This window comes from Peromyscus californicus, unplaced genomic scaffold, assembly GCF_007827085.1.
Source record: "Peromyscus californicus insignis strain IS unplaced genomic scaffold, ASM782708v3 Scaffold_99__1_contigs__length_143814, whole genome shotgun sequence".
In the NCBI taxonomy this organism is placed as follows: domain Eukaryota; kingdom Metazoa; phylum Chordata; class Mammalia; order Rodentia; family Cricetidae; genus Peromyscus; species Peromyscus californicus.
The window spans coordinates 92,801-119,052 of NW_026294616.1; the positions used below are offsets into that span (position 1 = coordinate 92,801).

At 36.9% G+C, this 26,252-nt stretch overlaps 1 protein-coding gene across 1 annotated transcript; it reads right to left on the reverse strand.

The window, feature by feature from the left end:
* Nucleotides 1-866: 866 nt before the first annotated feature.
* On the reverse strand, nucleotides 867-16,796 carry LOC128105042 (zinc finger protein 431-like). The gene is made up of 6 exons (XM_052729863.1): nucleotides 16,791-16,796; nucleotides 6,149-6,275; nucleotides 5,887-5,947; nucleotides 4,559-4,662; nucleotides 2,649-4,222; nucleotides 867-938 (listed from the first exon to the last, which is right to left on the reverse strand). The coding sequence occupies exons 1-6, from the start codon at nucleotides 16,794-16,796 to the stop codon at nucleotides 867-869; spliced, it is 1,944 nt and encodes a 647-aa protein (XP_052585823.1).
* Between the last annotated feature and the right edge of the window lie 9,456 nt (nucleotides 16,797-26,252).

The window sequence follows — 26,252 nt, forward strand, 5'->3', positions numbered from 1 at the left end:
GAGATGGCCCTGATTTCAGGGCCGAACTGTATATTTTTCCACTGGCCTTTCTTGGCTTTTTGACACTCTAAGATCAGGGCTCATTTCTTTTACTAACTCTGATTCTAGGGACCAAGAGTGTTATTTTGGCACTAGATTCAGAGTCAGGGCCTATTTCTTTGGTTTATTTTTCTGGCTCAGATTCTAAACATAGGCTGTGTTTCTTTCCCTGGTCCTGAGCCCTAGTGCAAAAATTCTACTGTCCTGCTCTGTGATTGGTTGGTTTCAAAAGTCAGTTCACCAGGGGCAGAGATGACTCTGATTTGAACCAAACAGTGTTTCTATCACTGGCCATATCTGAGTCATCTTTTCATAGTTCTGGGCTCCAGGATCAGAGTGGGTTTCTTTAGCCAACCCCATTCCCCTACAGTTATGACAAAACAACAGTCACAGATAGTACATCATCTACCCTTAGAATTGTACTCAAGAGACTGACACACAAGGATCATGAATTCCAATGTATCCCTGGCTAATTACTGACATTCAAGCCAGGCTAGATAACAAACATTTCAAGCACATTTGTGAATATTAAATATTAAAAATACAACCATCAATATTAAATAATAAAAAAACCATGAACAAAAATCCATCACCCTTTCACAGAAACCCTTACTTGAAAGTGTGATCACATACTGCCTGAGAGTTAAATAAAAATTAACCACTTAGAAAAAAAAATAAAAAAAACTAAAAAAAAAAATTAACCACTTAGATGATAGCCATCACATTCTATACAAGGCAGCAGATAAATACCTCTGAATAAGTGAAAGTGCAAAAGGAGATGAAAAAAATGCCACAGAAGGAATATAAGGACCACAAAATAAACTTTATTAATTGAATTTGCCACACATATCCCACACTTCAATATCTTTCTCACTTGTTGCAAAATAGAAGCCACACCTCTGAATAAGTGAAAGTGCAAAAGAAGATGAAAAACACCACAGAAGGAATATAAGGACCACAAAATAAACTTTACTAATTAAATTTTCCACACATACCCCACACTTCAATAACTTTCTCACATGTTGCAAAATAGAAACCACCATGGGATCTTCACATCAGTCTTTGGTGAACCTGGTTAATAATTTATTTACTTCAAATCTACAATGAAAAAGACTTAAAACAAGGTTTTTTTCCTTGAAATTGAAAACAACTGTGATGTCTGAAGTCTTAACCAAATTGTTTACATAAATGGGGTTTTCTTTCATATGAGTACATATCTATTTCCTGACATGAAGACGATATAAAAAGCTTTAAAATATTGACAGGCATAGAGACATGGCCAAGACTTTAACCCAAGTTCATTTTCTGGACCAAGATCTGGTTTTGGATGACTTCCAGTAATTCTTACAATAAGAAGCTCCAATGGTATAACCGTCTTGGGAACTAAAATGCACATACATGTACCCAGAGGAAGACACTCACACATAGCATAATTAAAATAAAAACAAATATTTAAACTAATTTTCAATCATGAATGTTTTCTATTATAATTCTGGTAACATGGGTTTTGAAGCATCTAAATGATTACAGAAATTTTCTCCATAATGACTTGGTCCATTTAAGAAAAAACAAGCATGCAGTCTTGAAGTTGGAGGAATCTATCATTTTCAGTCAGTGACATCATTTGAGAAGATTTAGGAAAGGTACCGTGCTGGAAGAATTCTGTCGTTAGGGTTGGCCTGAGCATTTATATCTGCACACCATTTCTAATTTACACTTTCTGCTTTATACTGCAGGGCAAGAATGTGAATTCTTAGCTTCCTGCTTTAGCTGTCATGTATGACACTTATTTCCATGCTCCTTTTACGGTATACATGTACTGCTCTGGAACCAAGGGCCAAAATGAAACCTTTTCTAAGTTCATTTAGATATGATCTATTATCAAAGCAACAGAAAAGCAATGATACACATCTATGAAAATTTACACCAGAATTCATTATTTCATGTATTTGAAGAGAAGTATGAAATCTACAAGGGTTACATTATCATTTAAATTTATATGTCTTTTGCCATATTTTTGTTTTAGAGCTGAGGATGGAAACCAGGGCCTTGTGCCTGCTAGATAAGTGCTCTATAACTGAGCTAAATCCCTAATCTCTCTTTTGTCCACATTATTTGAGAGGTGTAAACAAAATAAAAGAGATATTTTAATGCTTGAACATATTATTGACCCATTTTAATTTTTTTTCCAAAATAATTAATCTTGTGTAATGGAATGTAAGTATGTTGGATGAAGATCATACCAATACATATATATTCAGATTTCCTTTGGTATGAGTTCTTTTCAGATCCTCAAAGTCTAATGTTATATTCAAAGGCTTTAAGAGACCAATTACACACTAAAAGTTTTACAGTTACAGGGTTGCTCTGTGTTGTGAATAGGCATTACCACATTGATTATATTCATAGGATTTCTCTCTAATATGTGTTCTTTAATACACTTGAAGATGACTGGGCTGTGCAAAGGCATTACCACACTGTTTACATTCATGGAGTTTCCCTCAGTTATGCATTCTTTTATGCAATTGAAGAGCACTATGACGAACAAAGGCTTTCCCACACTGATTACATTCATAGGGTTTCTCTCCAGTATGTGTTCTTTTATGTACTTGAAGATGACTGAGCCGTACAAAGGCTTCATCACATTGTTCACATTCATAGGGTTTCTCTCCCGTATGTGTTCTTTCATGCCTTTGAAGATCACTGTTTTGAGCAAAGGCTTTACTACAATGATCACATTCATAGGGTTTCTCTCCGGTATGTGTTCTTTTATGTATTTGAAGATGACTGGGCTGTACAAAGGCTTTATCACATTGTTTACATTCATAGGGCTTCTTTCCAGTATGTGTTCTTTCATGCCTTTGAAGATCACTGTTTGGAGCAAAGGATTTACCACACTGATTACACTCATAGGGTTTCTCTCCAGTATGTGTTCTTTCATGCCTTTGAAGATCATTGTGACGAGCAAAGGCTTTACCACACTGATTACATGCATAGGGTTTCTCTCCAGTATGTGTTCTTTCATGCAATTGAAGAACACTGTATCGAGCAAAGGCTTTACCACACTGATTACATTCATAGGGTTTCTCTCCAGTATGTGTTCTTTCATGCAATTGAAGAACACTGTATCGAGCAAAGGCTTTACCACACTGATTACATTCATAGAGTTTCTCTCCAGTATGTGTTCTTTTATGTACTTGAAGATAACCAGGCTGTGCAAAGGTTTTACCACATTGTTTACATTCATAGGGTTTTTCTCTAGTATGTGTTCTTTCATGCCTTTGAAGACTACTGTTTTGAGCAAAGGCTTTACCACACTGATTACATTCATAGAATTTTTCTCCTGTATGTGTTCTTTTATGAGCTTGAAGGTAATTGTGCCATGCAAAGGTTTTACCACATTGTTTACATTCATAGGGTTTCTCTCCCGTATGTGTTCTTTCATGCCTTTGAAGATCACTGTTTTGAGCAAAGGCTTTACTACAATGATCACATTCATAGGGTTTCTCTCCGGTATGTGTTCTTTTATGTATTTGAAGATGACTGGGCTGTACAAAGGCTTTATCACATTGTTTACATTCATAGGGCTTCTTTCCAGTATGTGTTCTTTCATGCCTTTGAAGATCACTGTTTGGAGCAAAGGATTTACCACACTGATTACACTCATAGGGTTTCTCTCCAGTATGTGTTCTTTCATGCCTTTGAAGATCATTGTGATGAGCAAAGGCTTTACCACACTGATTACATGCATAGGGTTTCTCTCCAGTATGTGTTCTTTCATGCAATTGAAGAACACTGTATCGAGCAAAGGCTTTACCACACTGATTACATTCATAGGGTTTCTCTCCAGTATGTGTTCTTTTATGTACTTGAAGATGACTGGGCTGTACAAAGGCTTTACCACATTGTTTACACTGATAAGGTTTCTTTCCCGTATGTGTTCTTCCATGCATTTGAAGAGCACTGTGTCGAGCAAAGGCTTTACCACACTGATTACACACATAAGGTTTCTCTCCAGTATGTGTTCTGTTATGTGCTTGAAGATAACCAGGCTGTGCAAAGGTTTTACCACATTGTTTACATTCATAGGGTTTTTCTCTAGTATGTGTTCTTTCATGCCTTTGAAGACTACTGTTTTGAGCAAAGGCTTTACCACACTGATTACATTCATAGAATTTTTCTCCTGTATGTGTTCTTTTATGAGCTTGAAGGTAATTTTGCCATGCAAAGGTTTTACCACATTGTTTACATTCATAGGGTTTCTCTCCCGTATGTGTTCTTTCATGCAATTGAAGAGCACTGTATCAAGCAAAGGCTTTATCACATTGATTACACCCATAGGGTTTCTCTCCAGTATGTGTTCTTTTATATATTTGAAGATGACTGGGCTTTGTAAATGCTTTATCAAATTGATTACATTCATAGGGTTTCTCTCCAAAATGTTTTCTTCTATAAAATTGAAGAACTTTCCAATGAGCAAATGGTTTGCCACTTTGATTATATTCATAAGGTTTTTTACCAATATGTGTAGTATCATGCCTTTGAAGATTACTGTGTTCTGCAAAGCTTTTACCACATTGATTATATTCATATGATTTCTCTCCAGTATGTGTTTTTTCATGCCTTTGAGGATGACTACAAGCAAAGGCTTTACTACATGCAGTATATTCATGTGATTTCTCTGTAGTATGACTTCTTTCATGCCTGCAAAAGTAATTGAAATATTTAAAAGCTTTACGATATTCATTACATTGTTGAGTCTTTATATCTGCATAAATTAATTTTCAATTTGGTCTAAACATAAAGAGAACTGATATCTTAAGCTTTTAACATGTTGTTTACACTCAGGTTGTTCCTCTGTGTTAAGAATGGCTTTGCATATTTGAACATGCCTGTGATATCAAGAGTCTTTATTACCTGGCTCATATTTATGGCATCATTTTTCTCTGAGGTTTTTCACATATTTGAAGAGAAATCGGAGAAGTTGGACATTTACTTCAGTTATTCAACTGATAAAGTTTCCCATACTGTGAGTCATGCTACATGTTCAAAGTTAACCCGCACAAACCAAAGCATTTACACATTCCTAGTACTCATAAGGCTTTTCTGTGGTGTGTTTGTTGATCTATTCTGAATGAGCTGGAAAACCAACTGTTTGTAAACTTGAATCACATTTATCAAGTTTACTCAACATAGAACTACTACATATCTTCTAACTGTTCTGAAATTGAGAGATGGACATTGCTTCCTTCTATATCTTCATGTTCATAGTGTTGATATCCAGAGTGACATATGATATAACTATTAAAGAAAGAATAAAAACAAGAATATTTCCACATTTCATGTGTAGTTGGACTTTCTGGTCCTCAACAACATGTGGTATAGGAAATGTTTCTCTACAACAACCCCCCTTTAACTCTTGACTCTAACTACCCATCTAACTAAAATTAGCAGAGCCAGAACAACTATATGATTAACTCTACTATGGACTATTTGCATATTACAAGGTTGGGTATATATTTTTATCACATACTCAATGAGTATATCTTTTGTAATATGAATACTATGAAACTAAATGGATTGTCAGTTACACAGCATAGCTTTGATGAAGCTATTATTCAAATGGTAATTTCTGCTAAGGCATTGCTATTTTTTTCTTCCTTCTTCAAAGAATGACTTGCAAACACAATTCATTTACCTGCCATTGAGGTATATGCTTTTATGAACATTTAATGATCATCGATGCATTTTAAGCTCTGATTATTTACAGATTCATTTCTTTAAAGATTCCAGATAAATTAAATATATCCAGATGCCCATTTGTATCAGCTTGCACAAGAAAATTACCTTCCATGTTTTTGAGAACTTTGACAATATTCTTCAACTTCAACATCTTCCCAATTGTAGCCTAAAATATAGGACAAGAAAATGTATGAAATATTACTGGAAACTGAAAATTTTACATTACTATCTTCACTGATCCTTAGAACCAAATCTGATTTATTCACCTCATTCTTCCTCATTATCCATCAGAAATACAGAAATGCATCAATAACCAAGAAACAGCTGCCCCCCTATTTAAAATGTGAAGGAAAATTTATAGTATTACCTATAGCTGTGAGGTTCATATAGGTCTCCAGCATCACATCTTTGTAGAGATTCTTCTGTGAAGGATCCATCAATGCCCACTCTTCCTGAGTGATGTCGACATGCACATCATTATAGGTCACTGCATTCTAAAATATGCCATACATAAATATGTCATCCATATGTATAAAACCAAAAGCATGATACTACTTTGTAAATGTGTACTTCTTTGTCAATATAGACACACAATTCTGGTGACACCTACATGTATTCTATAACTCAGGCATTACAAAGAAATCATCAAGTTACTTCACAAAGAAACTAATTAGGAGGTTTACCACTATTATTTCTGAATGCTTTGAATCAGATATCACCTTGCAAGATAAATGCTTATTAACAGAGATAGAGTGCTAAGCAAACATTTCAACAGTATTGAGCAGACATCAGAGAAATTGTATGAACAATTACTAACTACAAAGAAGATTTGTAAGTTGGGTGTAATGGCTCATGTATTTAATTCCAGAACTTAGAAGGTGGAAGCAGGTATATGTGCTTCTGAGTTGAAAGTTAGCCAGTCTATGCAATCAGTTATAGTACAGGAAGAAATAAATATTAAGAACCCATCTGCACAGTAAAATTCCATCCAACAAACAAAAATTTAGGATGAGCTCAGAGATTGTTTTACTGAAATTCCTACAAAGAGTTAGGCATTCACTCTAGTTCTGTATTTATCTTTCAGAAATCTGAATTGCTCCAATTTAAACTATACTTTAATAAATCTTACTAAAAGGAACTATGCATTTAAACAGTTACAGTTTGAAAGATGATAACATTAGAAATATCAATGTTGGTCATAAATAATCAACACAGGGAAGAAGAGACGGCTCAAAAGTTAAGAGCTCTTACTCGTCTTTTATATAGAGGAGCTCAATGGCCAGTACTTATATGGAGGAATCACTCAACTGTTCATTATTCCAAGCTTGTGGGTTCTAAGACTATCTTTGGACTACTATGAGGACTATGAAGTAATGTCATGATGAAAATAAATTTGTGAAATGTTTTAATCACTGCAAAGTTGCAGAATTTTAATATTATAAATTATATCATGATAACAAATGGGAAGGTCAGTGGAGACTTTTGAGGGAAATGCATTGCTTTCATGCTGCTTGGACACAACTATATTTTTTTACCCAGTTGAAGAATTACTTTCATCTGCGATACCCCACAGATACTGTGTGTTATCCTCCATGGAAGCCTCATTTTGCTTTAATAAACCACAGAGTAAGAGAATGTGAGATTCATTAATGATTCTCGATGTCAGCTGTGCTCAGCATCAATTTGAAATGCCCACACGATTCTACTAACTCTAGCAAATCAATTCAACCATGTTGCCATATCTGTACTAAAGTCATTCATGCAGGACAAACAGTCTACCTAACTGAATGCATGGCAGTACACCCTACAGTTTTGTCTGCCTCTGGGAGCTCATGTTTTTCTATATCACTGCTCCAATAAAGTACAGATAGTGAGCTTTTGATCCTCCTTCCAGTCTCTTAGTTTGGTACAAAATATACAAGGCTTTTCTTGCTTTGAAACCCCAAATATTATCAGGAAGGTGAAATTTTGAGATAAAGTTTTCTGAGAGGATTCAGATGGAAGGGAAAAGAGAGATGGCTTTTTCTCAGGTAAATGCGTGTATGGACGTGAGATATCTTGCCTGTTCTCCTACAAAAGCTTCTCTTGTGGTGATCCCAAACATTTACATTACCTCTCAGTTTTTACAAGGCTTTTTTTTCTATTACTGATGCGGTTGTCAAGGTAAAGTTTTTTTTAATGCATGTCACATGAGTGGGTGGCTGCTTTCCACTGTTTCTCACTTTATTTTTCAAAATAAATTCTCTGCATTAATGCATAGTATAAAAATAGATATACAAAAATGCATGCATTCATTCCTATGTCCTAAGAAAATGGAATTGAGTCATCTCATATGAATGAGAAAGAAACTATGTTCCATGATCCTTTTACTCAGGTATCCATTTGCTCAGTACAGACTGTTGAAGAAAGTGGTACCATGAAAAAGGATGGAATGTCTTCGTGTCAATGGATAGTGTTTAAAGTATTATTTCTATGAAAGACATACTGTGTTATATACAAAGCTGAAGTATTTAAATGTAATACAAACTTCGAAATGGAATTTGCCAGTCATAACGTGGTATGAAATTATCCTATCAGGCAAGTTTTCTTCGGTTTATTGTTATGTTTGTGACTAGATTCAGAGACTCTATTCCATTATTTCTCTTTGCTATCTATTAACACTACTGTGAACTTGAAATCATCTTCTGTTGTGCTGACACCTGGTAACAATCACTCCCCTGGAAGGTGATGCAATACTACATCCTATGGTTATATAGTACATTTTTTTAACAAATGAACTAATTGAAATATTAGGGCAAAGATGCCATTATTTAGATACAGCATTTTCAAGTGAATCCAAAAGAAGTATTTTCACTATTTAAAATAAACTTAAGAGAGAATCTAATCATTTGTTTTTCTGCAAAACTGAAATAGTGGAATTGTAAAATGAAACATGGAAACTAATGGGAATGCCTCATTGAAGACACTGTTGAGGTATCAATTTTCTACTGTTCCTTGGTTGTAGGCAAGTGTATTACTTAACCAAGGTGAGAAATACATTCAGTTGAGGCTACTGCTCAGATTCCATGCACTATTTCAAATACAGATGTCTGTTATATATTAATTAATAATGTCGGGGAAATGGAATGTGAGGAAGGGGTAACTGCAATTTCTTACAATTGTGATCAGACTCAATTTAAAATGTCTGTGCACAGTAAAAAGCAGGGTGGTAAGGCCACATACCCAGGTTGTAGAAATTGCCACAATCTGCTGGAATAACAGAACCTCTCAATGCAGAAGAGGAGAAACTAAGTTTTGATCTCTCTGTAAAAATTCATGATCTCTGCTATGTGTTGAAACACTGATTGAGGACATTTTATTTACTTGCTTTCTGGTCTCCAAGTGTGGTAGCAGGGAATATAGGTGCTGCTACCTTTACATACAGAATAGTATCAGAAAAATGAAACTTTAAGATAAACTTCCTGGCTGAGTAATGGTGGCATACACCTTTAATCCCAGTACTCTAGAGGCAGAGGCAGGCAGATCTCTGTGAGTTCCAGGCCAGCTTGGCTACAGAGTGAGTTCCAGGAAAGGCTCCAAAACCACACAGAGAAACCCTGTCTCAAAAACTAACTAACTAACTAACTAACTAACTAACTAACTAAATAACTAAATAATTAAATAAATAAATAAATATAAACTTCCTGACAGGATCCATAGGAAAGGGGAAGAACGGATGATATGTTCTCAGGTAAAAGCTTGCACAAGGATGGGATGGGTTGACATCCCACACATAAATGCTTCATTTGCAGAGCTCTCAAAAACTCTTAAAAAAACATATTTTTATATTTTCTTATATTTTTGAAATAAATTCTTTATTATCACCATCATTTCTATTCTACATCCCTTTTTAATTCTTTCCTGCCTCTTTTATTTCCCAATATGACTTTTCTACATGACTTCATGATCTGAAGTATTTCCAAATTTTCTGATATTAGAGATGAATATTGAAACTCAATTCATACTGAGCACAACTTCAGACATTATCACTGAGAAAAGGCACATATTTCATGAAATGTTTAGATGTTGGGCACTTTGATCTCATGAAAGTGTCTCAGCATCCTCTTAATGTATAACATTTGAAAATTGAAGATTGATTACTGATAATATAGAGAGTTATTTAGTTAAATACTCTCTTGTGGAGCAAATAAGAACTCAAACCAATATAACAAAGAAAATTTGAATTTTCACTTCAGAGTCCATTGACTTTCAAAGACGTGGCCATCAGTTTCTCCAAGGAGGAATGGGAATGCCTGGACATTTCTCAGAGGGATTTATACAGAGATGTCATGTAGGAATTACTCTCACTACAGCAACCTGTTTTCTGTAGGTGAGAATAAATTCTTTCATGATTGCTGCTTAGCCCTAGGAATGTCTAGCGACTTGTATTAATATTTGAAATGTTTTCTATCAATGAATTCCAATTATTTTATGTTTTGTTGAGTGTAATAGTGACTGAAATTTTTCTTATTTTAAATTATAAATGGCATTTTAATTTAGCCTAAAAGTTCTTTAAATCCAAATATTTGCAGTCAGTCAGTCAGTCGCAATAATTTGTGAATACAGTTTGATTCCAACAGTTTTATTTTTGTAATGAGGTAATTAAAGAAAAGTTGAATGTGTACAAAATGAACATTAAGTTTTTTTTAAAAGTCTACGACACCTGTGAAGTATATACTAAAATGACTCCACTTATGAGTCTTTCTTTTTTTTTTTTTTTTTTGGTTTTTCGAGACAGGGTTTCTCTGTGTAGCTTTGCGCCTTTCCTGGGACTCACTTGGTAGCCCAGGCTGGCCTCGAACTCACAGAGATCCGCCTGGCTCTGCCTCCCGAGTGCTGGGATTAAAGGCGTGCGCCACCACCGCCCGGCATGAGTCTTTCTTTATGTAACTTCATATCCACTGAGTATAAGCCTGTGTTAGATCCCAACACTTTGCCACATCTTGTTAAGTACTTTTCATATCTCTCCTCTAATTCACAGGCCTTTCTGTATCAAAACCAGAGCTAGTCACCTGTCTTGAACAGAACAAAGAAACCTAGATCATAAACTTAGAGGAAACAGAAGGATATAGACTCAGGTAAGTTGGAAGGAAACTGGTTCATTTGTCAAGTACAAAGAAAGACACAAATAGTAACTTCATTTGGATTAGCCTAGCTCCTCACTAGAAGTGATGCCTGAGAATTTCATTTAGAATTGTGTACAAGGATCAAGCACACAGAGAATTTTACATGATTTTCCCTCATTTATTCAGAATAGTGAGTAGATGAAATTTAGAAGGCCAATAGCAATTTGACAATGTTTATGGTGCTTTATTTTGTGTTCCAATAAATGCCTGGGTTTTTCGTATATGACAGTGATTCTAGTGCTTTTCTATATTTTTTGAAAATTTTTACAATATTTCTGGATCAATTTATTGTTATTTCTTTTACCTCTTGCATACCATCCCTTTACCACACTAACCTAATATCCTGATTCCCACATCCCATCTCATTCTCTCTATCAAAGAAATAACAGAAAATACATTAAAAAAATTGAGGAAGATTTCTGCTGGCCAACTATTTCTGAACACAAGACTTTGAATATGATTGATATACCCTGGTGTTACTCAATTGAAAAACCAATTTCCTTCCTCTTGGAATCAAAGGACTGCATATGTTCTTGTCAAAAAGTTGTGACAATTGTTCTACTTTCCATTTTACAAGCTGAGATTTTGTCTGTCTTGAGTTTCTGTGGGTTTTGGCCTTGCTGTCACAGACTTGGTGATTATATGGCCATTATTCTTATAATATTTGTAAACTTTTTCCCTAGAGTCATTTACCATTTTTTTCTTTATGTTCTCTCTGCATCCATTATTCATATGTGCCTGAACCCTGATGCAAGGATTAAGATAAAGTAATCCCAGGTAGGAATTAGTTCTCCAAAATCTCCATATTAAGCTTCTTTAGTGAGGGATGAGTGGTGCACAAATCTAATGATATAGCAATGTAGCATTATTTGTTGGCACATGATTTCAAGTTTGGGTATTGGCTACACCATCATATAGTAAAGATATTTAAATTGTTTTTAGATATACACATGTTTTAACAAGATTCTACAGAAGTACAGTTGTCTATGTTTCTTCAAAAGATTTCTCCAGTGGTCCAGAGAGATAAAAATACTTTCCTGCAAATCTGATTTGCAGAGTTCAATCACCAGGACACAGACAGTGGAAAGAGGGTTCTAAAAACTACCATCCAATCATATACATGCCCATATACATAGAGTCAATAAATATATAAATAAATTTTTAAGATTATCAAGAACAGGCCTATAATCATAGTTACTCCTCTTTGTATTTGCTCTTCTACACTACTCTATCATCACTTTCATGACTTAATACTCTTTAATTTCTCCTTTTTTTAACAGTGATGTTTTTAATTATTGTCACGTCCACCTTGACCAGCAAGGAAGACGCGACGCCAGGTTCTTCTCCAAGCAGTTTATTCAGGAACCTTGAACAATCTTCTGAAATTGGGGAAAGCCATCCTCTTCTTCTTTCTCACTCTCACTCACTCTCACTCACTCACTCACTCACTCACTCACTCACGCTTTCTCTCTCTCTCTCTCTCACTCTCATTCTGATCTCCTCCCTCCTCCGATCTTCCTACTGGGGAAAGCCAGCCCACGCCATTTATAGCCACTGGGCAATCAACCCCGTAGTGCCACGTGGACAATGCCGATAGGGTCAGACATACGCAAGCAAGCCAGATTAGGTCCAGGTGTGCGGAAGTAAGCCAGATCCTATCCTTAGCCAAATAAGGAGTTTTTTATCCCAGAGAACACCTGCCATCGGGAAGGCAGAAGCCAGACGCTGTGCCATCTTTGAGACATGGCCGTGCATGGCTCTCTACAAATTATCCCTTCTGTTGAAAATCTCTACATCCCATTTGGCCCCATACTAGCTTACTAAAAACTCTGGAAAACATAAAGACTAAAATCTTAAAAGCTAGCATCCATAAATTTGAGAAAATATGCAGCATTTGTCTTTCTGGGTTAAGTTACTTACTATAATTCTTCTCAGTTCTATCCATTTATCTACAATATGCATAATATCAAAAAGAAATGAGTGAATTTCTTAGCATAGAACCTAACAAATATAAATCAAATGACATAAATAATTTATCATGTCACATGTTCTAAAGTTGAATAGAAGGAACAATTAAAAAAAAAAAAACTCAACTTAGGAAAGCCAGATGAATTCAGGAAAGAATCCCTCCAGATAATTAGAGAAAAACTAACACCAATACATTTGCAAACATAAGACAAAATGGAAAATTTCCATTTCAAAAACACATGAAAATAATGTGTCTACTAGGATCAAAGTGGCTTCATCAAAGAGATGGTAATGAGAATCAACTTAATTAATCAATATATGTAATACATTAGAAGAACAGTCTATGAGAGACCAAATGATCTCTTCAGTAACTCAGAAAAGGCTTTCAACAATCACACTACTTCATTATATAATTCAGCTGGAGGAGGAACACATCTACATATAATAGAATATGTTTATCACAAGTAATTACCAACATAAACTTTCTTAATGGAGAAAACTCAAAACAGTTCTTCTATAAATGGAAAAATAAAGGATACTCACTCTCTCCATACCTGTTATATGTTATGCTTGAGGACGTATGTGTCAGTCTAAGATGATATGACATTCAAGGGGATACAGGTAGGAAAAGAAATGTCATAGTATCCACATTACACATAATATGTATTTTTTACCAGAAAATTTAAATGACAATTCTTATTCTCAGTGCTAAGGTTATTGCTAGTCTCTCTTTCACCTATTGTACTGACTTTCCTCCCATCATCACTGAAAAATTCTCCCAAATTTTTGTTTCCCAATTCATAATATTACCCTATCTCAAATCCCTAATCAAAGAATGATAGACACCAATTGAATGCTGTGACAAGGAGAATTACCATCTGTCATGGATTATCCCTGTTAATACTTGTCTAATGCAAAGTGGTGAGACCAGAAATGATATAATCATTAACAATAAAGTTGGACTAACATTCTGAAGTTATATATTTTGTATGTATACTTGAATAAATATTTACATAAATATATAACTGTAACAATTATCAACTGGAGGTTATATTATTGATGTGAGGATGTGGGAAGAGTTGGAGGGAAAGTGGCTGGGATAACCTTAAATGAAATGATATAATTATATTTAAACCAAATTTACATTTAAAACAGAATTTTTGAATTTTACATGTAAACTCTGAGTTATGATATTTTACTTTGAAATAGAATTCTACATTTCAGTCTACTTCCAAAATATAAATTTAACTCAGTAGGCCTTTTATCAATGTGGTGCTTTTTTGGGGGGACAGAGTTTCCCTGTGTAAATTCCCTGGCTGTCCAGGAACTTGCTCTGCAATCCAGGCTGGCCTGGACCTCACAGAAATTTGACTGCCTCTCCCTTCAGAGTTCTGAGATTAAAGCGTCTGTCTCCTGAGTACTGGGACTAAAGGCAAGTGCCACCACTGTCCAGCTTACATTTTGTGTTTTTGAATAGAAACATATTAGAGATGTAAGAATCTTTACAAAATACAGATTGTAATGTACTCTGGCCACCATTCATAGTCTGCATTCAAGTTAATGAAGAGCATTTTGAGAAAAAGTCACACTGTGATTCACATTGAAGGGATGGTTCTATCAGTTAGTTACACTAGGACAGGACATAGTGAGGCCAAGATCAAGGTTGCTTTGCTGACAACTAGTTTTACAGAGGAGAAACCCATCCATCTTAATGTTGCAAAGAACAACTTGGCCTAATTGACTATATTGGCATTTTTTATTGCCTGGACATATAATTTGCTTTTCTCACCTTTCCTCTTTTTGGAGACAGGGTCTGTAACAATGTAGCCCTGGTTGGCCAGGAAATGAATATGTAGATCAGGATGGCCTCATAACCATAGAGAATCACCTGCCTCTGCCTCTGCCTCTGCCTCTGCCTCTGCCTCTGCCTTCCAAATGCTGAGATGAAAGACAAGTCTCTTATCAATATAAGATATTCCTAGGCATCTGAAAAAATGAAAGACTTAGAGAATTATCAATGTAATTGTGGGGATTTTGAAACTTTCTCTCCTCATGGATATAAAACTCTGTGGACCTGATACACATATTTTTTTCATGATCATTTTATTCTTTTTTTTCAATAATTACTCTCCCCAAATAACTACATATTAACATGTATTAAATAACTAATTACAGAAAATCTATAGGTGATTTTTCTTATTTCTATCACTTTGTCATTTATCTGCTTGGAAACGATATTTTGATCTAAATTAATAATGCAATTTCCAAATGAACAGAATATTTTTAATAATGGTTAATAGTTTCATTTTGTATTCCAACAATTATATTTACCGTTTTTAGTTACATTACATGCTTAAAGAAGACCTTTTCAAATTTTACATATTATAAAATATAAGTTCATGAAATGGCCTTATCCATGTTCATCATGTTTGTACATGAATTCTTTATGGAAGAAGTACTGAAGATTTGTGTTTTATCTTCTTGGTACGTACCACATATTAGTGTCATTTTATAAAAAAAAATTTATATTTTATTTTTTGTCTAATTCTACACAGTTAGATAATAAATTGCCTTTCATTTCTTCCAGCTCTGTTTTGTTATCCCATTCATGAGTCATTCACGAAAGAATGTACGCAGGACACATGCCAAAGAGAATTATTAGGAAAGTTTGAAAGTAATAGCCTTAGTGAATTACACATAAGGGAGTTCTGGTCATGTAGATCTGACAATGAAAAGTGTGAATCATGTGCTGATGGAAGTGATCTTTTTGTAGCACCCATCACTGACATTCCTGACTGTATAGATGAAGAAGATCCAGTTTCTCCCCCAAAAGCTTACTCTGCATCATTTCCATTCAGTTCCTGCAATTTCCTTTCAACTATTCAAAATTACTCAAGCCACACTGAAGGGAAAAAAACAACATTCAAAGCATGTAGACAATATTTCACCCACCCATGAAAATTTGAGGATAATCCAAGATTCAGTGTTAGACAAAAATCATAAGAAATTGGGGAAGAGTTACATGAGATGCTCAGACCTTTTCAGAATTAATGTGTTTCATACTGGAGAAAAGTTGTACAAATGTAATATATGTGGAAAGTTGTTTTCTATGTTTTCAGTACTTAAGGAACATCATAAAATCTAAATGACCAAAGAATCATACAAATGTCCAGAGCAAGACAGGTTCCATTCCCATGAATCAAAGTGCAGAGCTCATTGTAAAATCCACACTGAAGAGAATGCTTTCAAATGTACAGAGTATGGCAAGTCTTTGCCCATGGGTTTTCTCTTCATCCTCCTCAGAGAAGTGATTCAGGAGAAAAACCTTTCATATGTAAATCATGTTACAAGTCTTTTACTCAGAGTTCAAAACTTCGTATCCATCAGAGGACCCACACTGGATAGAAACCTTACAAATATAAAGAAAGTGGAAAGTCATTTAACAAGACCTCAAATTTTCAAGCTCATCAGAGAGTCCACTCTAGAGATAAACTTTACAAATGTAATATATGTGACATGTCATTTACTCAGAGCTCAACACTTCAAATTTATAAAAGAATACATATTGGATTGAGGCCTCACAAATGTAAAGAATGTGAAAAGTCCTTTACCAGAGGCTCAGCACTTAAAGTTCATCAAAGATTACACACTAGGGTGAAACCTTACGAATGTAATATATGTGGAAAGTCCTTTATTGTAGGCTCAAAACTTAAAGTTCATCAAAGAATACACACTGGAGAAAAACCTTACAAATGTTCAGATTGTGGCAAGTCTTTTACTCATAGTTCATCACTTCAAGTTCATCAGAGAATACGCACTGGAGATAAACCTTACCAATGTAAAAAATGTAGAAAGTCTTTTACGCAGAGCTCATACCTTCATGTTCATCAAAGAATACACACTGGAGGGAAAATTTACAAATGTTGAGATTGTGGAAAGTACTTTACTCAGAGCTCAAATTTCCATATTCATCAAAGAATACATACAGGAGTGAAACCTTAGAGATGTAAAGAATGTGACAAGTTCTTTAGGCAGATCTCACATCTACAAAGACATCCCAAAGTCCACACAGAATGGAAACATTACAGATGTAAACAGTGTGCCAAGTCCTTTGACAGGGCCTCAACACTTCAAGTCCAATACAGAATTCAAAATGGAGAAGAAAGTTAAAAATATACTGATCATGTCCATGATTCACATGTTCAAGGCCACTAAAGAACCACTGAAGACAGAACCCTTAAAAGTGTAATGAATGTCTTATGTGTTATGTCCTTTTTCCATGGATCATTACTACATAAGCTCATTAGAACCATACATTGAAAAAACTTACCAATACAAAGTATGTGGGAAAACCTTATGTGGGTTTTTAAATCTTGAAGATCATCACATAATCCATATTAGACAGAACTCATACAATATCAAGAATGTGGCAAGTGTTATGGAGTCCTCAAATATTCAAGCCAGAGTATCACTAATGGGAAGAAACTTACCACATGTACAGAATTAAAAAAAAATCTTTACAAGAAGCTCAAAACTTAGAACATGTCAGAAAATTCATGAAAGAAACAAACTCAATTGATAATTGTTACCCCAGTACTCATGCAATAAAATGATTCTCTGCAATATGGGTAGTGGAAGGAAACCTTTAGCAAAAGTTCAGACCTTACTCAGTGTCAGAGGAGTGACATCAAGAAGCCTTATGCTTGCTGTGATTTTAGAAACATTTAACCAAGAAATAAAATTTATGTTCACAAAAGATTCTTGGAAAACAATCTACATATTCAGCAATGTATCAAACAGAATTACACAATAATCAAGTATTAAAATGACATAAGATTAATTTCACAAGATATGAAAAAATAATTTGAAATATGAAGACTTCTAACAATAATTTTATAGATAACTATATCAAGTCAAAATCACTGTATAATTTTCTGCATATTTTACGGTACCGAATATTGATTTTAGACTGCTATAGCTTTTATATAAATATGTTGTGTTGCTAATTTTTGATACTTATGGAATATAATATAGATTGTTTTGATCCTCCAATTGGTCCCCGATTTTTCTCAATTGTCAATAAAAATTATGTTCAATTTCTGCTGCTTTGGAATGTTGGATATTAATTTTATACTGATATTGTGTAATTAATGCCCATTACTGCATTACAGAAAATGTCCAAAAAAGTATGTCATGAAAATTCAAAGTAGATTGTTATTGGAAAATTATAACAGATTCAATCATTGGAAGAACATATGGGGAACAAAATAAGGACTGAGTAGATCTGTGAGTAAACTAGAGCTGTTTACATGGGTAGAGCTAGATCAAGGACCATAGACACACACACAGACACAGACACACACACACACACACACACACACACACACACACACACACACACACACACACACACAAAGGCAAACAAACTTGCCCTCATCGCTTGAGCCTTAGAACATTAAAAATCCTTCTGTGGTCTGATGAGAATATTAATAGTTTGGGAAAAAAACTCTCCACCATAATTTGCCCTTTTCAGATGTTTAGGCCTCAATAATTCAAGGCTAAAGAGACTGGAAGTACTGAGATGAGCCAAGCATGAGTATTTGCATAGCTTTTGATAGTAACCCTGTCCGTCTATTATCACCATGGAGTAAATCTTTAACTATATTTAAACATAGGTATTACTGACACAAAACTTCTCAGGTATTGTGGTTTCAGAGAACAGAGAACACCTGGTTCCAGCTTTCTTTGGGTCCCAGTGTTATGTCTGTCTTCATTTTCTTCATTCCCACACCAATCTACACATATCTGTCACTAGAGTCATACTGGACAGGAAAGCAATAGAAAATAGTCTGTATTCAAACGAGGAAGATAGACAGGAAGAGACAGAAGAGGCAAAGCAGCACAGACAGCACACCACACAAATCCACTGGCACCAGCTCCTCTTTAAATCAAGCCTGAAGCTGGTGACCAGAAGGACCCTGCACCACTTCTGACTGGCAGGTCGCCTTGTGTCACATTGCCTGTCTTTCAATACTATGCTTTTCAGAAGAAGAAAACTGAAACTTTTGGGCACACCAGGCCTGAATATTGATTGTGATCCTATAATGCTCCCTTGAGCAGCTGGTTATAGGCCTGCTCTTTGATATGGGCATGGGTCTAGTGTCTGGTTGCAAATTAGGAGTGTCTTCTTTCTTTGTTGCCATATATCAGGACAATCTTGGTGAAGAAATATATATCATAGCATCCTAAGCTCTAACAGTCCTCATTAGGATATATTTGTCTTTGAGGTATTTTAGAGGTAGTCATCCTTTAGCTAAATTCTTTCTTTGACTTACCATCTCTTGAGAATTGAGAAAATCCATTATATCACCAATTCCTTTATTCTACATCAGAGGAAGTAGATTGCTACCCAACATAAGACATATCACTTACAACTTGTACAAAATTAAATACAAATGAATCTTTCACCTGAATGTTAAATGTGAAGTGCATAATGTCTTTAAGATATTAGAAAAACTAGGCCTCCATGAATTTGGTGAGCTGCTTCCCTGGATGCACTAAAAACATATTGACCTGAACTACAAAAATGTTTCCACACACAGCCCCTGCTCCCAATGCTGTGCAGAGAGGAAGCTCATGGAACAAAGTTATTCAGAGGCAGGCACCTGGGTCCAGGGAGTTACAAGAACCACATGGGACCACACAGGACACCAAATCTCTCTGCTCATTCCCACTAAACCCCAGAGAGCAGAGCCACACCAGCTTCAGAGTCTCATCATCCACTTTTCCCATCTGGGGACTACAGCCCCTTGGTAACCATGCCATTCCAGATTGCCCATGCTCCCCTCTCAGCTCCTTGCAGCAGCACTCACAGAATGGCACACAAAAGCACTGAAGCCCAGTCTGCTACAAAGCTGAGCCTACATCCTGGCCCCAGCAAGAGCCCTCCACCAATTCTCACTGGCAAGTCAGACTGGAGGCACTTATAGGCTAGTGAAGCCTGACACACTTGTAATCCCAGTACTTCTTGAGACATAGAAGGATCAGAGGTTCAAGGATTCAAATGAGGTCAAGGTCATTCTGGGATATAGGAGATTCTGTCTCAAAAAACTAAACTAAGCCAGGTGGTGGTGTGTAGATGCAATTCTAAATAGTCTTATTAAATAAGAAACACACAGCCAAATAAAGAGTTAAGAGCCGGGCGGTGGTGGTGCACGCCTTTAATCCCAGCACTCGGGAGGCAGAGCCAGGCGGATCTCTGTGAGTTCGAGGCCAGCCTGGGCTACCAAGTGAGTTCCAGGAAAGGCGCAAAGCTACACAGAGAAACCCTGTCTCGAAAAAAAAAAAGAGTTAAGAGCCCAAGAGGTCAGAGCACTAGTGAATAGCCTTTAACTTGCCAGCTGCTGCTGTCCTTCCCCTGAGAAAAGAGACCTACTTCCTGTGTGTCTGTATTTTTATTGACTTTCTCTTCTGCCTTCTCATTGGTTCTAAACCCAACCACATGACTTCTTCATCACTGCCTGTTTACACAGACCTCCAGTTCTCTATAGTTGGTACTTGGATTAAAGGCGTGTGTCTCCAAGCAGGCTGTGTCCTTGAACACACAGACTCTTCCTGCCATGTGATCAGATTAAGGGCATGTGCTACCACTGTCAGACTTCTGCTAAATGCCTTGCTTTTTATTTTTTACTTTTATATACAAATAAAATCATATTTCAGCACAAATAAAATATCACCATAGTGGTTGCACTTGTCTTTAATCCCAGCACGTGAGAGGCAGAGGCAGGCAGATCTCTCTGAGTTTGAGTCCAGCCTGGTCTACATAATGAACATCAGGAAGGCTTCAAAGCTACACAAAGAAACCCTGTCTTGAAAAAACAAACAAACAAAAAACAAAACTAATTAAACAATAGCAATAATATCAAATTCAGAAAAGATCAATCAGATTTGTGATGGGGGCAAAACGTGAGGAAATTGAGCAAAGGCTCAGCAATCAAGAGCATTCATTACTTTTCTATGGTACCTGGGTTTGGTTTCTAGCATTTTGTTTGCCAATCTGTCTTCCCACTGCACATCAAAAGTTTGCCTGTGTGTGCACACTGGACAGTGATATCATAAGCATCATGTCCTCTCGTGCTAGGGCTGCAGAGTCTCCCGTTCTCTAGGGAGGCTCAGAAGAGAAGGGCCATTTCCCAGCTCCCAAATGGACTAACAGATCCACAATCTGCCTCATGGTTCATCCAAAACCCAGCAGAAAGGACCACTCAGCAGATGTTCTCTCAACACCCTACATTCACCATGGAATAGCTTGTGCTATTCCTACAACTCCCTACAGCAGAAGCATAGAAGAATCCTGGAAGGAAACCACAAGTTACCTGCTGTAGTGGGTAGCCATTTTAGCTTTGGTCTGGAAGTTCGAACCCCCACTGAGGCTTCAGTAACTATCTCGCCTACAAGGCAGGGCCAAGTGAGGGCCCTGAAGACCCGAGATCAGAATGTGCTGCGCTCTCTTTTTGTTTGGATGCTGGATGATAGAGGTGGACTGAGGAGAGTTCTCTAGAGAACACCACCTGACTGTGCTGCGTTTTTCCCAGAACCCTCCACCTACCTATCCCTTCATTTGTATGTTATGCCATTAAATAAATCTCCCTTTTAACTACATGGAGTGGCCTTAATAATTTCACCAATATCTGGCGTGGAAGTGCTGTGGATATTGCTCTGTATAAATAAACACTGATTGGCCAATAGCCAGAAAGAAGTATAGGCGGGACTAACAGAGAAGAGAATTGAGGAAAGAGGAAGTGGACGGAGAGATTGCCTGGAGAAAATGACAGGACAAGGAAGATGTAAGATACCAATAAGCCACGAGCCACGTGGTAAAGTATAGGTTAATAGAAATGGGCTAAATATATGAGTAAGAGCTAGACAATGATAGGCCTGAGGTAATGGCCAATCAGTTTAAATAATGTAAGAGTCTGTGTGTTTATTTTATAAGTGGGCACCAGGACTGAACCCGCTACAACCTGCCACTAGTAATTCTGATGCTAAGCTTTCCTAGAGTACCTCATTAACTACAGCCACCAAGCTGGGCCTCAGTATTCTAACAGCTCCCATACTGGGTAATCAGAGGTCAAATGACTCATACAGCACAGTCCTTCAAGCTCTGCCCTTCCAGCCCATCACACCTGGCCATAGTCTAGAAAGTTTTTGTTCTTTGGTAGACATTCTTCTACTCTCCTAGAGGACATCCTTTTCCTCATCCAAAACACAGGGTCCTTTCTGTGTACATTCAGTTTTACACTCAATGTGCAGTGCATACAACCCATTGGCTAATAGGTGAGAAGTAACTGTTGTTATTGTATAACTGTTATTAAAGAAAAACAGGCCCTGAATTAGAAAACAATGATGGGTCATGATAGGGCTTGGAGACAGGAAAGAGTGTAGATATGATACAGTTATAATCTCAAAACAATATTTTGAAAAGTTGAAACAGGCTTAATGGCAATGTTCTGAAGAGTCTAGGAATTTGTATTTGAGCACACCAAAAATTACTCAATGCTTTTATCTTTGGGTGTACATCTGAAGCCTGAAAAAAAAACAATCCTGTTAGAGACAGCGGCAACATTTTACCCAGATCAATTTTGTTTGAATGACTGTAACTACAGCAATTTGCTTTCATGATAAGGTCAGTCCTTTATCCAGATTTTTGATTGCCCTTGTGTGTGGATCCTAAGAGATGGCCAATCAGAATATTAATGGAACATCTAAAATTGATTACCTAATTCCACACTGCTAATTTCAACTACTATTGAAGTAGAAAACTTCTCAGCCCCAATCCAGCCCCTCCCTTTCTGCACTGTGACTTCACCAGCTTCAAAGTTGGTCAGTAAACTCAATTCTAACATATGTCCTTCTTCATTTATAAGTCACCAATAAAAGCCAGAGAGATTGGAAGTCACTCAACAGCTGATTTCATTTTCCTTCTCACTGACCCATCAAGGCCCAGACTGGTATGATTTGTTGAAATGTCTTCCTAGCATTGGGCAGCAGAGGCAGGATTAGGTGTTCAAAGCAATTCTCAATTGCATAGCATGAGGCAGTGATATTACAAGCACACAGTCTCCCATGCCAGGATGGCAGAGCCTCCCCATCCCCAAGGAATCTACACTCAACAAAGCACAGAGGCCAAAGGCCAATACCCAGATCACCAAAGGGACCAAGAGAACCTCAGTCTGGCTCATGATCTATCCCAGTTCAAGCAGCTCTGAGAACTCAGCCTACCTGCTCATCTTGGTCTGGGGAGAGTGGCCCCCAAACTCTCCATAGCATGTCTTGTGGACTTAAAAACAGACTCCTTCAGCAGAATAGGAGAATTGTGGAAAGAAACTGTAAGCTAATCCTTCCCAGAAACATTCCTTAACTAGGACCACTGATTTGGGCTTCATGACATTAGAAGTTACCCAACTGAATGTGGAGAAATCATGTGACTCAGAGAACCAAAGCCTTCCCAGGTTGGTCCTTCCACACTATGGTCAGATAGGACTCTAATCTGGGGATTTGGTAGTTTAGTAAAATTCTCCATTCTCCCAGAATACTTCCTGTTCCTCTTCCAAGGCACAGGGTTCTATAGATGCACATTCCATTACACATTCAATTTCCAGTGCAGTCAATCCTTTACTTCATATCTGGGAGATCCTGCAGCCAAACACATATCACATTTAAATAGTAACAGTTGTGAAACAAAAGAAGCCATGGATGAGAACACAATGAAGGGACTATGGGAAGGGCTGAAATCAGGGAGATATAGAGAAAATAATGTAATTATAATTCCAAATAATTATGTTATAAGTTGAAACAGCCCAGCACTCGGGAGGCAGAGGCAGGTGGATCTCTGTGAGTTTGAGGCCAGTCTGGGCTACAGCGCGAGATCCAGGAAAGGTGCAAAGCTACACAGAGAAACCCTGTCTCGAAAAACCAAAAAAAAAAAACAAAAAACAAACAAACAAAAAAGTTGAAACAGGCTTTATGGCCAAGTACTGCAAAGACTAGGGATTTGTATTAGAGCACACCAAGTACTACTCATATCATTTTTCTCGGGGCATATGTCTTAAACCTGGAAAACACAGTCATATATACTAGACAGGGTCACATCAATTTATCCAGTTCTGTTATTAGGTTGAGCTGGTGTAACTAGAGTAATTTGGTATCATAAACATTCAGTTCTTTATCCACATTCTTGATTCATTGGTCTGGGGACCCAAGAACTAGCCAGAAAGAACATTTATTGATCATCTAAAATTGATTGCCTCACTAATGTCATCTACTGTCACAGCAGGAACACTCTCACCCTCCTTCTTGCCCATCCCTTTCTGTACTGTGACTACACCTGTTTTATAGTTAGTTGGTCAGTGAACACAATTCTTACAAAGGTCCCACTTCATATGTTGATTCACAATAAAATCTTGAGAAGTTAGAGGATACTCACTCACTAATCTATTTTTCCTTCCCACAGACCAGATAAGGCCCCATTCTGGAAGGAGTTTCAGGACTGTCTTTCCAGCACTGGGCAGCAGAAGAAGGATTAGGTGTTCAAAACAAATCTCAATTTTAAGGTGTGAGACAAGAAGGAGCCACAAGAGACATTGATCTAAACCAGTGATTCTCAACCTTCTAAATGCTGTGATTCTTTAATACAGTTCCTCATGATGCAGTGATGCCCCTAACTATAAAACTATTTTCACTACCTCTTCATAACTATATTTTCCTACTGTTATAAATTATTATATAAATATTTGTGTTTTCCAAACTTCTAGGAACATCCTGTGATATGATCATTTGTTCCCCCAAAGAGAGCCATGATCAAGGTTGAGAACCACTGCTCTAAACTGATATAAATAAATAGATAAACAACACTTAAGAAAAAAATGAAATGAAATTCTTAAATTGAGAAACATGGAAAAAAAGGAAAAAAACAGCAATGCATTTTAAAAAATGAATTTTAAAAATAATGTCAATAATTGATGTGTTAAAATGATAAAAATAATTGAAAGAAAACTTAGTTATACTGACTTTGAAATGGAGTAGGCACCACCATAATAAAGTCAATACCATTAATAAGAGACTGCATGACTTTGTCCCATGTAAAATGTTAGTCACTGTGTATTGCAGGATGACACAGAGTTACAGCCATTGGCTTATGTCTCAAATTTCTGAGCTGACTTAACTGTGTCAACTAGGGTTGCACGTATCTGCATAGGAGAGTTTGCTAACTGGAAACTGAATACTTAGTAGTTCAAGCTATTCTCCCTAAACTGTACACCCACCAACTCTGTCTTCATTCACGTGGAAGGAATGAATACATGAAAGAACACTGCAGAGAAAGTCACTCACCATGCCCCATCAGTCCTTCTATGTAATGGAAACCCCTGAAGCTCACTGTCTTTAACTTTAGTCTGTGATCTAGTTATTGTCTGGTCTGTTTCCTCCTGCAGTGTACACAGTACACTGTTCCTCCTCCTCTGGTGTGAAGGGAAAAGCCACAGTCCACATGCAAATGCTTCCCATGTTCTGCAATGGACAGTCTACTATGTGACTCAAATGGGTCATTTTAGAACTCTATGGTGCTGCAGACATGTAATCCAAGAATTTAAGGTAGTTAGTTAGTCAGGAGGAGAGCAAACCTGGGTTCCATAGGGACAACATCAGCACTAAGGGCACCAGCCTTTCAGTGTGATGTCAACAACAAGGTTATTTCAAATCACAGTCCCACTCCCACCACTCTGCACATGTGCAGCCAGCAGAGTGAAGTTACACAGAGGCTGCCAGCCAGCCCAGCAATTGCAAACACCACCCAGGACCGCAAAGAAACACGCTGGAGCATGCAGGATGTGCAGAACCATGCTGGACCATGAAGGACCATGCAAGAACATAGCGAATTCTACATCCAACCACTGGCTGCCACCCAGTCAGGGGAGGACCCACTCTGTGAGTTCAAGGCCAGCCTGGGCTACAGAGTGAGTTTCAGGAAAGGTGCAAAGCTACACAGAGAAACCCTGTCAAAAAAAAATCAAGAAAAAAAAAAGAAAGAAAGAAAAGAAATTAAAACAGACTCAACAGATTCCACAAAATCATCTCAAACTTACCCTTAAAGCTTTCAACATTCCAGGTACTGATATTTCTTCTAAACAGAGAATTCAAACTCTAGATTCCCTTGGCAAAAGGACTGCAAAGTCTCATGTACCCTTGTGGTTCCAGGTAAACTCAGCCAAATTGATGGACAATCACAAAACAGAGTAGAATTTAATGACTATTTCCTGCCACATGGGTTATGGCACATGA

What these genes read in the sequence shown, in the direction of transcription:
- LOC128105042 (XM_052729863.1), bottom strand. An exon ending in TATGAACCTCACAGCTATAG is followed by an intron (nt 5,948 to 6,148) that starts GTAATACTATAA and finishes CCTATATTTTAG; the next exon opens with GCTACAATTGGGAAGATGTT. An exon ending in TACGGCTCAGTCATCTTCAA is followed by an intron (nt 939 to 2,648) that starts GTACATAAAAGA and finishes TCACTTATTCAG; the next exon opens with AGGTGTGGCTTCTATTTTGC.